Source organism: Podarcis liolepis, assembly GCF_965112155.1.
Source record: "Podarcis liolepis genome assembly, chromosome: 4".
Taxonomy (NCBI): Eukaryota; Metazoa; Chordata; class Lepidosauria; order Squamata; family Lacertidae; genus Podarcis; species Podarcis liolepis.
Window position 1 is genome coordinate 39702895 of NC_139558.1, and position 15951 is coordinate 39718845.

Sequence of the window (15951 nt, forward strand, 5' to 3'; positions counted from 1 at the left end):
TCTGTAAGAAAACAAGCTATAATTTCTGAGAAGGATGACCTCATCATGCACTTGAGAACAACTTACTGGAAAAAATGTGCTTAATGAGTATATGTAGATTCCAATTTTTGTTCTAAGCTTCATCATAATAAAACAAGTATTGAACAATTCCAAATGACCTGCCAATATACGCATCGTTCTAGCCTACTAGGAGACATGCCCAAGGGGTCATGTTTTACATTTCTGTGGAGGCAGCTGAATATATTTATCTCAAGTCACACTGCTGTGGTGCTGCCTCTACACATACATTAAATGTTGTACTTTGTTTAAAAGCTCATAAAGCCTTGCTTACACAAACACAACTAATTTGATAGGAATGTCAGAGCAGAGGAAGCAGAAATAACAAGCTACAGTAAAACTGCTACTTTAAAAAACAAACGGCAAGTTACTATTAAGCTCTATGCTGCCCCAAAAGAGTTTTTTCACTGGTATCAGTATGACTGGTCCACACCACTCTACTTGAAAAAGTTCACACAGCCTTTTGGAGAATTAAGTAAAACAGGAGGCATTAGAGCAGACCTATACATTGCGCAAAATGAGGGGAACTGAGGTAACAGGATTCTGGATTCCAGGGCTGACACAATACATTTTCGTTGCCTGAGGTGAAAGACAAGATGGCACCCCATCCACATAGGACAACAGGCTAGGGTGGGCAAGGTTGGCTGTCTAGCATAAACAAGTCTGTCCTCCAACAGAGCGGAATGGCTGGGCACTTAAGAAGTGACTGCTTCCCCTTGCATTTGCCACCTGAGGTAGTCGCCTCACTCTGCCTAATGGTAGGGTCAGTCCTGAGCATAGCAGATATCATATTTTTAAAAGCATCCTCCCCAAAACAAAAACTTCTGCATACCAGACCAGACCATAAGGGAGAGAGTGTGCCAGACATGTTCTCCTACATGCAGCAGCATACAAACATTAATCCTATGTATATCTGCAGTCTGAACTGGTACAGGCAGAATTTTATCACACTAGTCTGCATACTTATAGATTGGGTCCAATATTCCCTTCTAATGCTAAGCTGGTGACATCAGTGACTTAATATTCTTGCTTTTTATGTTTTTTTATGTAGCAGGCTAAAATGATCACTAATAAGAAGTCTAAAAGATCAGCTCCAATTCAACCCACCTCAACAAAAAGATGAGCAGAAAACGAAGGTCCAAAAGTCTGTGTGGATATAGATATACAGAAAAGTACAAATGTACAAAAAAGAACAAAAATTAAATGGATGTTTCAAGATGCCGTTACAGACTGAAGAAATCCTTCCCAAACACTACAGATATCAAGTTGCACACCTAGGATTCTAGGATAAAGAAACAATGGCTATTCCCCATCTCTGAAAAAAATGAAGTATGGAATGTAACCCAGATCTGTCTCAAACTTTAAACTGAAATGCACAGGCTCCTTGGGTAGGCACAGAAGAAATAAACAGAAACGCGAGTGTCTTTAATTTGGCAAAGCCAAGGATTTCCAAACTTTCGTTTATACATATAAATAAGCATTTGCAAACTGTATGCAATTTTGTGTCCTCTTTTTTGCGGTTCTTTTCGTCTTCTTTTTGGAAATGCCTAAGTAGACACCTTTTTTATCCATATTTACACATATTTTATCCATTTAATAAATTACTGAACAAATAAGCTCTAAACAAGCTATTCCAGTTTTCAAATTCTTTCTGACTCAAAACTATTTTTCCCTCGTAAAAATGACCCTGAATCTAGTTATTGTAAAACAATATTAACAGGTGCTCGCTCACCTAAGGCAACATAACTACTATGTATATACACACACATCTGCAAACACAAAGTCAGTTCTTCTTATGTACCATCACCACCAACCACGCAGCCCCTCAATGATAAGGCCCTCAAGGCTAATGTGTGAATTCAGAAGTGCTTGTGAGACCTACAAGGCCAGACACCCAAGGTGTTTACTTGTACATCTTTTCAGTACAGCGGTACCTTGGGTTACAGACACTTCAGGTTATGCATTTTCAGGTTGCGCACTTGTGCCGAACCTAGAGGTACCAGAACAGGTTACTTCTGGGTTTCGGCACTTGTGCATGCACAGAAGACCAAATCGTGACCCGCGCATGCGCGATGCTGCGGGTTGCAAACATGCCTCCCGCACGGATCACGTTCGCAAACCGAGGTCCCACTGTAATGCATCTTTGCACCTAGTGCTAGCCCAATGAAAGCCCACCTCCTGGCTTATATTGCAAGGCACAATCTAAAAGGTAAAGTTCAGGTGGCTGTTAGGAGCTATCCTGCATCCAGTCCTCTTACCCAGGGATGGGCAACCTGTGGCCCTCCATATGTTGTTAGGCTCCAACTCCCATAAGTGTCAGGATGCTGCCAACAGCTCCCAGCTGGTTGCCCAGGAAAGTATAAGACAAGGAATAGTTTCTTACAGTCCTTTTTTATTTCAATCTGAAATATACTCGGAGTCGAGTGTGGATTTCATGCTCTTTATTCAGCTCATAGTAGTGAGGAATGCCAGTTCCCCCAAAGTGTCTGCTTTATATACATTATTTACACAATGGGCCCCACATGATTGGCTAATTCCAGGAGTCTCCTGTAGGCCAATCAGGTTGCGGATTCACTTCCACCTGGAGCTGGATTGGGTGGCTTTCTAATGACAACAATGCTTTCTAATGACAACGTGTCAGCCAGGTGTTGCTCTGGCTCTCCCATGATTTCCCAACTTTTCCCTTCATCTGCCTCTGAGCTGTGACCTCCCTCAAACCCCTGTTGTAAATCTAAACTGTCTTCCTCTTCCTCCTCCCTGGAGGCTAGGCTTGAAACATGCAGCTCTCCAACATCACTAGCAGGCTGTATGGTCACGTGCTCCCTTGACAAGCTACAGGATATCAAAAGCCATCTCTGAAATATATATTTTTTGGAAGTCACAGCTTCATATTTTAAATTAAACTATTTATCTGTCCACTTACTGAAAGGCAGATAAGAAAACTTGCACACCTCATACATTCTTCCCAGATAGGATAAGTAATTCCACATGTGCAATGCAAGTTACTACTTTACAACTGCAGTTTCACCGATGGCAAGCTAACAACACAATGCTGTGGTGATCAGGACTATAAATGTTGGCAGAAGACAAGAATGGTATTGTGTCTGTAGAGCCTCTGCACAGAGGAATGATGATTAAGAACTGGGGAGAATATCAAAGATGGAACAACGCTGTACTTTTCAACTGCTTTGATGATGGCCATTACCATAAAATGAAGTGTTACTAAAACTCCAACCTGGTAGTAGTTATCCAGGTTACAAATAATCTGGATTTTAAGATATATACTGTAAATTCTCTGTAATTATTGCAAACATTTCTAATTAAGCTGGATGATGGAACTTGATTAAGGTTTTGTCCTGCTAAGCCTTGCTTTGTCCCTGTATGGACACATCTAAGAGACCTCTATCTTACCTAAGTTGTAAACATCTTAGAGTTTTGTTTAAATATAATTGTACAAATAAGTAACCTTTGAATTGAATTTAGAACAACAGAAGAAAATCACATTTGTTCCTTTTTACTGTTTGTTCTTTTTTACTTTTATTATTATTATTTTACTTTTTAACAGGCTATTCTCTTTATCACATCAGCTTCCAAATGACTAGGAAACTGGAGACAAAGACTGAATTCAGATGAACTAACAAACCATGGTTTGAAGAATCAGGGGTGAGTGAAATAGTTGCGCCAAAGTGACCTCTCCGGGGCACAAACCTAGGCAGTGTGTATCAAGGTCCAGGGATGCCCAGACCACAAAACTTCTCTCTTGGCCTCACTGAAAGGTCCCAAGGAAAGCAGAACAATATAATGGGCACCAGCTTTGGTGCAGGAGTTGCCAGAAGGAGGCATACAAGATGCCATCCAACTGCCTTAGGGACTCCACTCCAGATTTGTGTAAGGTTTACTCCTCTGCCTTTTCTCTCTCTCCTGAAGATGTCTTGCAAGGCAGTGGGTACATATCTTTCCTCAGGATTTACTCCCAAAGCCTTTATCACGAATGAGTGTAACTGCAAGGCAGCAAAGGTTGAGGATCAGAGTTTTCCTTCACCTAGATGGGCTACCTTTCCAGGTTGATGAGCCCCATCTGCCCCTCATCTCCCCCTACAGTACATGCAGCCTTCTTGACCATTGGACCCACCATTGCTTTTGTCTGCTCAAGCCTGTCTTCACATGCAGGGGGTTGCAATAGTTAACAAAAAAGGGAACTTTTAACACCATACAAGTTGAGGTTCTAACAAACTGCACTGATCCACCATGATAACCTGCTACACCATAGTAGTTAATAGTTATTACAGAATAGAAGGAGAGCAGGGAGAAAGATGACTATATCAAGCAGGAAAATGCTCTGTTTTCAATATGCAAGTAATTTGTAATAAGTTAATAGAAGATGCAGGGGAAAGTTTGCATATGTGTAACACAGACTTTATGGAAAGGACTCATTTCATAGCAGGCAGTTGATATAGATTCTAGTCACGCAGTGATTGTTAGCTATTGCTAAGCGTGTTAATGAATGCAATGGCACCTGACCTTAGGTTGACCTGTCAAATGCACTACCAATGCACCCCACAGGCTGTTATCCGAACAGGATTGAACAAAACTTAGCAGTCAATTCCCCCACTTCAACTAATTAGCTTTGAAACCTGAGGACAATTTCATAACCGGGATTTTTAATTAATACAAGTATAAAATGGTACACAGCTTCAGCTTGACAAGGGGTGAGGCTTAGAGACATCTGTCAGCCCACTCTGACCTCAGGGTTACAAAAGAAGAAATCCCAATTGCACATTAACGCCTAACTTAAGAGTCACTTTCATTTAAGATCAAAGTTACTGCTGAAAGAAGAACCTTCACCCCCAATCATCTAGGGTTGGAACGTGAATCAAACGACTAGTCAAATGTTGTCAATTGTTAAATAAATCTGCACAAGTTGAGCATCTCTGAGAATGGTAAATGGGATGTTTACACGTTTTTCTTAAGTAAATGGCAGCAATGGGACAGTCTGATAAGTCTAGCAACTGTAAGTGATAGAGAGTGGGTGTTTAACTCTCCTCTCCTACCCCTTACCATGGTCCAGAGGAAAAATTGCTACTCCAAAGTGGCTATTTGCATTTCAAGGGAAGACTCTATTGGCATCAATTGATGCTTCCCTTGATATGCTAATAACTTCAGATATTATTTTTCCTATGTACTTGCCAACCAGCCATAGAAAAACTTAACTTCTACTGTAGTGTGATGCAGCTGCTTCTCCAGGGATCTTAATGCAATTCCAGCATATCCTTAATGGATAGTGACTCACTTTAAAATATCTGCTAGATCTGAATTTCCTGGGTTCAAGCCTATGTAATTATGAACAGTTTTATCTTTGTATCTCAGCAGGAACATCAAGCACAACATTACTAAGCTTGCTTCCTCTAATATAGCTGCCAAATCATAGGGGATCTGTTGATGAGCAATCAGCTGAGAAGTTTTTAGCTTGCTCGCATTTTCATGCACATCATTTCAGACTGCTGAAAAGTACACTGCAGGCATTGTTAGATTCTTCCAAAATGCACATAAGGCTAACATCCTTTTTTCCCAAAACCCTGGGGGTGGGAGGTGAGAGAAATAATTGTATGAAAAAACCAAAACCCCATGCTACATAGAGGATTTTAAAAGCTGGAACCAGTGGTGAAGCTACCTGCTCCAGCATCGGAGTGGTATACATCCATGGGGCAGGGCTGGCACGCATCCCAGGGGGCGTGGTGCGCACCCCGGGGCGTGCATGGCGAGTGCTGAGCATCTGGGGGGCGGGGGCAGCCGCGATGTCAACCCCCCCCCATGGTATCCGGGGCAGACAGCTCCCCCCACCTTCATCCACCAGTGGCTGAAACATGTGCGGATTGCTCAAGAAACCTAAACAAAAAGCAATAAGCTTGGTATAGCAACAAATATTAACAATGAAAGAAACAACAGACATCATAATATGTCAAAATGATCATGCTATGTTGTATCTAAACACTGTTTTTGCCATGTCAGAGGCAAGCCAGAAACCAAGGTAGGAGGAACATTTTCTGAACTGGGCACAGAAACACCAATCCACAAGGTCTGTCAGCATCTTGATGTGTACATTCCAGTCCCTACACCTATTTCCAGGGGAAGAGGAGTATCTCCTGAGCTTCATCACAGATGCTGTGTCCACACCAGTGGAGACAACTCCAAAGTAGCTTTCCCTTGGAAATCTCCCCTTTAGTGGTTGCCATTTCAGGAACTGTGGTCAGTTCAAGGCAGCACCTCTTTCACAACTGAAGGGAGATGAGTATGAAATACAAAACAATAAATGCTTGGGTTAGAGGCTAGGAGGCAATTTGAAAAGAAAATTTGTGGCAGTGGGAATAACTAGGCTGACTTTGGATAAAATGCAGAACTGGCAGTCACTTATGCATTTTAAACCCCCTTCAAGAAATTATAGCTAGCGTTTGTCAATAATATTTATTGTAGCTTAGCTCTTGACACATTCCTTATTTTTGCCTTGTTAAAATTCATACATAAAGCATAAATATAAATATTCATACTCAAGTTGCCTCTTTTGTTCATTGGTTTATTTGCTAATGTTCCTTTCATTGCGTTTCTTTAATAATACAGGGATTATTGTGGTGTTTTTATGCTTATTAATATTAGTAGCTTTGAAAAGTACTGTTTGTTTTGTAAAGCTTTTATGTGCTTATTAGACTGTATCATCAACTGGAATTGTTACAAATTGTTTTTCTGAATATAAAAGATTTTGGCTGCAATCCTATAATTTACAGAGTAAAACCACATTTAACTTAGTGGGACTTATTTTTGAGTGGACATGATAAGACCACTGTGTAGCATCTATTCTCATATTATGTATTTTTCTCTTTGCATGTTAGCCCTCTGGTCCCTCAGGTATTGCTCTACAGAGGACTCGTTTATCCATAGCAGTGGTTCCCAACTGGTAGTTTGCTTACCCCAGGGTATTAACATGGTCTGCAGAACCCAGGGGGTCTGCAGCACCATTAACATAACAAAAACTACCAAGGAGATATCAAAAAATTTCAAAAGTAGGGGGTCCATGGCTTGGCTTTTGAATAAAAAGGGGACCACATTGGGAAATACTGATGCAAGGTGAAACACTATCTTTGCTTATGTACAGTGGTACTCGGGTTAAGTACTTAATTCGTTCTGGAGGTCCGTTCTTAACTGAAACTGTTCTTAACCTGAAGCACCACTTTAGCTAATGGGGCCTGAAGCGTATATAACCTGAAGCGTACGTAACATGAGGTAGCAGTGTACTTGTGATATCTTTCTACACCAATGAGTTTTCCACCTCAGTTAATATCCCTTTGTAATACAGTGGTACCTCGGGTTACATACGCTTCAGGTTACAGACTCCGCTAACCCAGAAATAGTACCTCGGGTTAAGAACTTTGCTTCAGGATGAGAACAGAAATTGTGTTCCGGCGGCGCAGCAGCAGCAGGAGGCCCCATTAGCTAAAGTGGTGCTTCAGGTTAAGAACGGACCTCCGGAATGATTTAAGTACTTAACCCGAGGTACCACTGTACTTGCTATTTTTTTGTTTTTGTTTTATTCCATTCCATGCTTCTGTAAAGCTGACTTTTGTTATTATTTTATCAATAAAAGTTAATTAGGGAGGAAAAGACTCTTGGCTTTTGCCTCGTGCTAAATTCCATGACTCTTAAGATTCTATGATTTATCATTATTCTGATATTTCAAATTTGTTCTTTTTCTTTGCTTGCTGTTAGTCCCCTTGGCCTTCAGGAGGGAACAGAAAGGCGTAAGCAATAAAAAAAAAAATCCATCTCCCCACCCCCACCCCATTATACTAGATCTCCATTGTTTTCATGCAGCCACTCACATCATAACACATTATTTCACATATACTTTTCTGACATATCAATTGAAGCATGGAAATTTCACAGCGCTTAAGGTGAGCCAAAGGAAAATGGCATCCAAATGGATAAGAAGTTCCAGCTGCAGACTGACATGAAAAATTAGCATGTCCAACAGGGCCAGAAACAACTCTGTGAATAAAGCCTAGTGATATTGGTAGTTGCATTAGAAATATTCGTAAGGCTTTACAAAGTATTGACTACAACACACACACACACACACACACACACACACACGCCAATATGCAAGAAACTAATAGCAATTCACTTTCTCTGTACATCTCATCCATAAACGAGCAAATGTCTCAAAGTCATGCAACAACTACTATTAACTATTGCAGATTAGCAAGGCTTCAAAACTGTACAGTATCTGGATATGTGGTATGGTGAGATCATTGGCAAGGTGTGCATATAAACAAAACATACTAAAATTCCAAAGACAAAGTTTGTCAGATAAACTGATCCAAGCTACTGAGAATGAAACTTAAAGGGAGAAGTGACTGTCCAATTTCCCATCTATCTTATTATTAAAGAGTTAATATTTATGAGATGAAGCAAAGGCCTGTTCTGTTAAATTCCATTATGCATACCTTCAGACCTTTGCAGCTTACTCTGGTGGCAAATTACTTTGTTGCATGCACTTCACAGATTTTACCCATGACACCTTTTGCAGATGAAAGTATACTGCCACTTCACATGTTAATTAGACTGCTTACTCAACTACACCTAGGAGAAAAGTAGGCAACCCCAATATGTGATCCAACTTACTGAACTATTGCCAAGATAAAATTACCACTGCAACAAGCAACGTTTCGTTGAGAATGATACCATGCAATATGCACCTCACTCTACTAGCTAAAAAATGTTTCATGACTCTGAACCAAGTATTCCCTGGCTCAGTTAAGGAAAGATATTTAGGAATCATGGCAACTTTCAGCTCTGAATTCCCTGAGGTTTAAAATATATATATAATGACAGATGATTTACGATGTTTTTGTTGCCTGATATAACTCAAATATTCTCAGTGCAATATTGGACTCTGTTTCTGCACATCCTCTAGTAGATAGCAGGGCCTCAAGCCCAAGCATTTCAATGTGTTGCAAAAAATGTGGAATAAGGAGAATCGAAAGCCACCATACCATTATCTATACGGCCATTTCTCTTCTCCTAGCCTTCTTTTCTGATATACTCGCCTACAACTATTATGTATGTACTGATTGATTATATTCTAGTTATGAATATCTTCGAATAAAACATCTCAAAGTGATTTAGCAACAAACATATATAAAACAATTTCATATAAAATCCAAAACAAATACAGACTGGGATAAATGACATTCAAAGATTCCAGGCACATCATTTGGCATCCGTTTGTCTCAAAAGACAATGGAGTGTGCCTCTTAGGTGACTTCAAACTGCTGGAGAATCACAGTGCCTGTTGTGGCTGCAGAGACCGGTAACTTGTAATGGCTGCCTCTTGTGTTCAGTGCCATAGCTAGGTGATCTTGCACTCCTGGCAGAACTTTCCAGATTGCACCCCCTAGCCACTGACAAATTAGCTCTTCTTTCCACCTCTCCTCCAAACCCACCCTCCATTCAATTCACCCTCTATTTAAAACCTTTTCTTATGAGGCAATAATCAATATTTTTATAGTCATATTTATGGACAATTTTTTAAAGCCGATTTTGCGCACCCCCCCTCCACCTGCACCCCTGGCGAGGGCCCAGCTCACCACCCCCTAACTACAGCCCTGCTTGTGTTGCTCTTGCTGTGTTAGCAGCACCAAAGTGACCTTCCAGGCATGCAAGCCAAAGCAATGTGCATAGCGGTCCTGGGCTGCCAAGACAACAAGACCCCCCGCCAGTCTTGCTGATGTGGTCCGAAGGAAAGCAGAACAATACATTTGGAACCAGCCAGGCTGCAGGAGTTTCCAGAAGGAGGCATACAATATGTCACCCAACCACCTTAGGGACTCTACTCCAGATTTGTGTAGGGTTTACTCCTTAGCCTTTTCTTCTCCCAAAGATATCCCACAAGGCAGCAGAGGTTGAGGGTCATTGTTTATCTTCTAGATAGACTACCTTCCCAGATGGGTGAGCCCCATCTGACCCTCATTTCCCTCTACAGAACCTGCAGAAACCAACTTTTTGACCCACTATTGGTCTCATCCGCTTAACGCACCAGAGCCTGTCTTTGCATGCAGGGAAGTCCCTAACGCACCAAGGGTTCGAGATCCATCAGCTACCTTTACCTGGTGTAACCACCTAGTCAAAGCCATTTTCCAGAGAGTGGCCAGGAATTTTGATCATTCCATTTCATTACCCACATGATCTTTGCAGCCATTAGTAAGATAGAAGCTAACAATCTTAGAGGCCTCTCCACCTCATTTCCAACCACATTAAACAACACCATCAAGACACTAGGTCTTATAATGCAGTCTGTAGTATTTGAGAGACATTGTGAAATTGTTCTCCAATAAAGTACAGCTGATGAGCATTCCCACCATACATGAAGAAGATGATCAGTCAGCCTGACAATTCCAGCATTTAAGGTCGCTAACCCCATAAATTCTATTTAATCTTGTCAGGGTTTCTTAACCTCACACCAAACTATTTTTAGTTGAAAAGAGACAAATCGTATTTCCTCCTCTGCATTCACTTTTATGTAGCTACATTTAATATATCTACTACACCGCTGCTTGCACAAATGGGGCCCTAGTGCTGAGAATGAACAGATCCCAGCCATAAGTTTCAAGATCATTCTGACTTCATGCCAGTAGTGATGCGATGTTTTAACTAAAAATAAAAGCTAAAAATAGCTGGAGTTTAAATTTACAAAACAGGACTTTTCAGTGCTTGGAGCACTGCCAGTCTTTGAAAGTCTACATGCAGAATTCAATTATTGAACACAAGAATAGCCCAAATGTAATACTGAACTAAAAATGTTCTATTAATTAATGCCAATTAAGGGAGAGGTGGGGACTACACAGAGTTGCTGATTTTCATCAGTGTTCAAAACAAATCACATGTATTAATTACCAGCTGACAGCTAAGTTTCCATAAAGGGTAAACAATAAGATGCCTCGGACAAGAAATGTGTATTTTCTATGGTCCAAATAGCTTTTTCTTGGCTTAACTTCACAGAGTTCCAACACCATTTCTCACCGATGGGAGTAGAATTAAATCAGTACTGATATCTTAGCATAGCCTTCACCAATCCGGTGCCTTCCAGATGTTTTGGACTACAACTCCAATCAGCTGCAGCCAACACTTGCTAGAGGGCACCAGGTTTATGAAGGCTATCTTAGTAGCATATACTGTACTACTTCCTGCCATACATAAAACTTCCTCTTCTCCACCCTTGCATCTCACTATCCAGATTGCTCTGAAAGGGGTACTCACATAGCTTGTGAGGACTTCTGTATCCAGTGCAGCCATTTGAGGCTGTGGTGGTGGTGGTGGTGGTGCAGAGTGCTTTCCATCAGCTTCAGATGGTGGCCCAGCTACACTCCTACCTGGAAAAGAATAGCCTAATGTCTGCTGTCTACACTCTGTTGACCTCTAGATTGAATGACTGCAACATGCTATATGTAGGGTTGCCTTTGAAGACATTTTGGAAACTGCAGCTGGTGCCAGGCAGCTGACTGGGGCAGGACTGTCTGAGCACATAACACCAATTATGACATGACTGCACTGGCTAACAATTAGTTTTTGTGCTCAATTCAACATCTGTGGCCCTTTACCGTGTGCTCCCTTGCAAGGGAGGTGTGTAGAGGGGCAACAAAGGAGTTGGTCTTTTCAGTGCACTGTTGTGTTAAGAGATTTCAACATTCCCATCAAGAAGGCATCTAGCCTTACAGATCAGGTCTCCATGACAGCCATGGGGCTATCCAAATACATCAGTGGCCCAAAACTATTTTGTCAGTTTTGGAGACCAAGCAGGTTAGATCTATTAAATACATTAAAGGGAGTAGATGGTACTCAGCCTATTGTCATAGACAGACCATTCCTTGGTGAAGGCTGACATAGTTGTGGTGCAAAGGTGGTGAACCTATTGGAGACCTATGAAATTCAAAGGATTCCTGAAGGCTCTGCAGGATTTTCTGGATAAAATCCTGCCAGGGCTCCAGTTCTGTTCCTATCAGGGCTTTAGTCTTGCTGTGGAATGGCAAGAGGCATAAGACAATTGGTGTGATCACACCATAGTGCAAGTGGAAAAAATCTTGAAGAGAACCTGATCTAAGATGGGCGAGAGCAGTGCTTTTTTTCTGGGGGCACGCATACCACTAAACGTTTTGAGAATCTAACGGGAAACGAAACTTTAAAAAATTAAATTGTTAGTTTCTTCTCTAGCACGGTGAATCATCAGTTCCATTGCTACCCCCGATGGCGGCCTCATTTCCTGTCATGGTGTTTCCTGAGTCTCATACGGAAGCGAGAGTTTAATATGTGAAGTAGGAGTTGGACTCTAGCACGGTGATTGGTCAGTTTCGTTGTTACCACCTCTGATGGCAGCTTTATTTCCCAGTGATTTTCTTGAGTCAAAATGAGAGCACCCCTAAACATTTTTTTAGAAAAAAACACACTGGGTGAGTATATTATTTGAATCTACCATCTAGTGGTGAATAAAGGTTACTACTTCTCCACTGAGTAGCTGTCCAACAGAGCTGTTCCAAATTGTAAATAGGCTTATTACACCTGGCCAGTGGGGAAGATTACCGTATTTTTTGCACCATAACACTCACTTTTTTCCTCCTAGAAAGTAAGGGGAAATGTCTGTGCGTGTTATTAAGTGAGTTATCAGAAGACTGCTGTGATACTTCTATGAAGCACTTTGAGGATAAAATTATTCAGATTCATACAGAATTAGAAACTGCAGTTACAACAAATTCTGAGAAGATATCCCAGGTCTTATTTTTTGATGTGTTTGTTATCATGGCCTGAAACACCACGGGCCCCTGAGAACAGGGAGAGTGCTATCCTGCCTGTTCTCCTTGACCTCTTCATGGATTTTGATACCATGGGCCACAGTATCATATTGGAATAAAGAGATGGGGACATGGCTTTACCGAAGTTCCACTCCTAGTTGCAGGATTGAGTCCCATGGGTTACAAAAGGTAGCGGAGAAATCTCAACAGCATCACAGTTGAGCTGTAGCATGTTCCATTTTGTTACCCATTTTTTCAACACATATATGAAGCAGTGGGAAGACGTCATCAGGAGATTTGGATTAAGGTGTCATCAGAATGCTGCTATTACTCAGCTTCCTCCGTTGCATCTCAATCAAGGTGTCTGGAGGTGGCAACAGGCTGAATAAGAACCAACAAATTCAATTTTAATCCAGATAGATGGCGGTACTATGTGTGTTTGGTGTATGAAACTTGTCCAGAATAGGGTAGTGCTCCCCTGGAAAGATCAACAGGAAATAACTTGTTGGTGATTCCATCACCTCTAGAGGGCCTTTTTTGTGGTTCCTACAGTCTCTGCCTTCTGATATTTGCCTGGCTCAATTCTGGGGACTGTCAGAAAACACAAGGCTATATATTTTGACTCAGGCATTTGGGAATGTGAAATTCTTGCTTACTTTCTGCATGTAATGTTATCAGTTGATTTCTATTTTAACTGTTTATTATCTTTTGTAAGTTTATTGTTTTAATTGTGGTCCTTGGTAAGTAGCAGGCAATTCCTATGAAAAATGAATGTTATTCTGCTTCCCCCTGTTCACAAAACAATAATCCTTTAGGGTAGGTGGTAAAAGAGACATTAGACTGCAGCAAAGAAAGGCAGAATTCAGCTCCACTTACCAAGGCATGCCTTTTGAGGTTAAAATTAGACCTCACATTGCTTAATATGCCGACATGTGAACAAAAAGATAGCTTCTGCCATCACATCTAGTTTGGCCTTAAAAACAAAGATTAATCTATTTTTCTTCGCAATAAAAGATAACCAGGCAGAATTTAAGACTTTATTAAGCACTGCTGTAAAGAAACATGACTCATAATATGGCTGTCATTGAGGCCCGCTTAATACACGACCAGGGTTAAGTAAACAAAGTTTGATCATGACTCTAAGCAGCAGTGTTCAGCTGAACTCAGTTACTGCCTGCACAAAAGGTCTAGCTGGATGAATATTCAAACAAGGCTTTCAACCTCATGATTGTTGGAATTGACTAAAGGAAATTCCTTAGGACCTCAGTAGTTCAGTTCTCCATGTTCTCCCTGGAAGAGATGTACGAGACCAATGATAACAGAATCCAATGGAAGAAAACTATGGGGAAAGGGAATTGAGCTAGACTAATACTGTCTAAAGAAGTCACCCTTTTTGGTTCCTGAAATTCATTTTGATTGTGCAGATAAAATATAAAAGATAGAATTCCACAGAATGTGCTGCTGGTGTGTGAAAACAGTCAAGATCCAAGGATCCCCAGGCATGCACCACCAGATGATGGAGCCATCAGGAGCCATCCTGGTGCCCAGGCATCCTCACTTGGTCGCAAGTGGCTGACAGGTGCAAAACACACCTGGCACCTGGCGAATTTTGAACATTGCATCAAACCATGTAAACTTTACCAGGCATCCATCACCCCATAGCATCCTTGCTTCAGCATCCAGCTATTGCAGGACTTCAGATGTACAATTAAACTTTCAGGGAAAATAGCAAGTATACTATTAAAGCCACAAGAGTGAATGTGTATTTTCAAATGAGATTATGAAGTAGCAGCACAGCTGCTTGGATAAGATCCTTTGGTTCAGAGGAATGCCATCCACATTCAAAACTATCAAATATATCCTTCTTTCAAACAAGATGTTGTAATAAAAAGTTAAGTCTCTGAAAACACACATAGACAAAAGATGTACCACTAATGAGAATGTGGTTGAAACTGGGCAAAAAGATATATGTATGATGAGAGAAAACTCTGTTCATAGTTTAGCCAAGAAATGCCTTCAAAGTGAAATTTAAGAAGTCCTTTGGTGCTTGTTTTTAACCTGCAGGCAAACCAAGTATGGTTATTTCCTCTTGCCTTACATTCTGTAGGCTCCAGTCTTTCTAATGCTTACAATCCCTTTGACATTGATTATGCATCTTCTGAAAAACAGAGGAATAGTTTGGGTAGTATGCCAAACAATCAATTGTACCTAGGTTCCTATGGGAATCCAGCTCAAAAGTTTATTCTATAAATTAGATATAATACCTCCTATGGGAAGCAAATGACATAACAGAATGAAAAACATTTCCTGTTTGAGGAATATTTTTAGATTGTTCAGAGCGCCAGAGAACAAAAAGAAATATGAGCTGAGTAACTGCTCACCAAAGCAGCTCCAAGCAGGGCTGCACACACACTCACCATACATTTAAAGCACATGATTTCCACCAAATAATCATGGGAACCGTAGTTTCTTTAAAAAATAGAGTGCTGGCAATTGTAGGGGTAAACTACACTTACCAGTAACATTCTGGAGAAACAATGTGTTTTAACAGTCTAGATTGTAACTAGTGAAATGTTGCAAGTGTGCCATTTTGTTTTGTTTAAAAGATAATGCATTATACAATACAAAATCTAAGTGTAAGTAGTAAGAACAAACTAATAACTAAAACTAAGGAGTCAAATTACCTTGGCATTAGCAAAGTAGTACTGGAACCACCACAACATTCAAGTAGCATTTGACATGGGCCTAGTTTAACTACCACTGGTAGAGTAAGGGGAGAAGTATCAGAGGGGAGAAGTATAACTATGCTTTGCCCATTAAGGTGAAAGGTTTTTGTTTATATTTCAGTGCATCCAGCTAGGCTGTGTTCTGCTTTTCCGAACTTTTACTTCCAAGCCAAACTTGAAAACAAAATAGTCTTCAGTCAATGGATCACCTACTATGTAAGAAGAATTAACAATAAATGTTTCTAGAGGTTCCTGAACCAGATATTAAGAAATTCAGAGTTGCTTGCCAGATGGCAAACTTGGGAGCTTTCAGTTTAAATAGCAGAACAACAATC

General features: G+C 40.7%; 2 protein-coding genes and 1 long non-coding RNA gene across 5 annotated transcripts in view; 2 read left to right on the forward strand and 1 right to left on the reverse strand.

The window, feature by feature from the left end:
• LOC310706402 overlaps positions 1-15951 on the forward strand; it is a 386819-nt gene that overhangs the window by 309644 nt on the left and 61224 nt on the right. The window lies entirely within an intron of this gene.
• The window catches only part of ARHGAP6 (Rho GTPase activating protein 6), a 181796-nt gene that overhangs the window by 156622 nt on the left and 9223 nt on the right, over positions 1-15951 (reverse strand). Inside the window, exon 1 of one of the 3 annotated variants that reach the window (XM_083501853.1) lies at positions 11365-11572. The exons of the other annotated variants lie outside the window; for them this stretch is intronic. Coding sequence (XP_083357979.1) covers positions 11365-11400 — 36 coding nt within the window. The 5' untranslated portion in view covers positions 11401-11572. Of the gene's footprint in view, positions 1-11364; positions 11573-15951 lie in introns of those variants that run through there. 3 annotated transcript variants of the gene reach the window in all.
• The window catches only part of MSL3 (MSL complex subunit 3), a 113263-nt gene that overhangs the window by 46709 nt on the left and 50603 nt on the right, over positions 1-15951 (forward strand). The gene's annotated exons all lie outside the window — the stretch shown is intronic.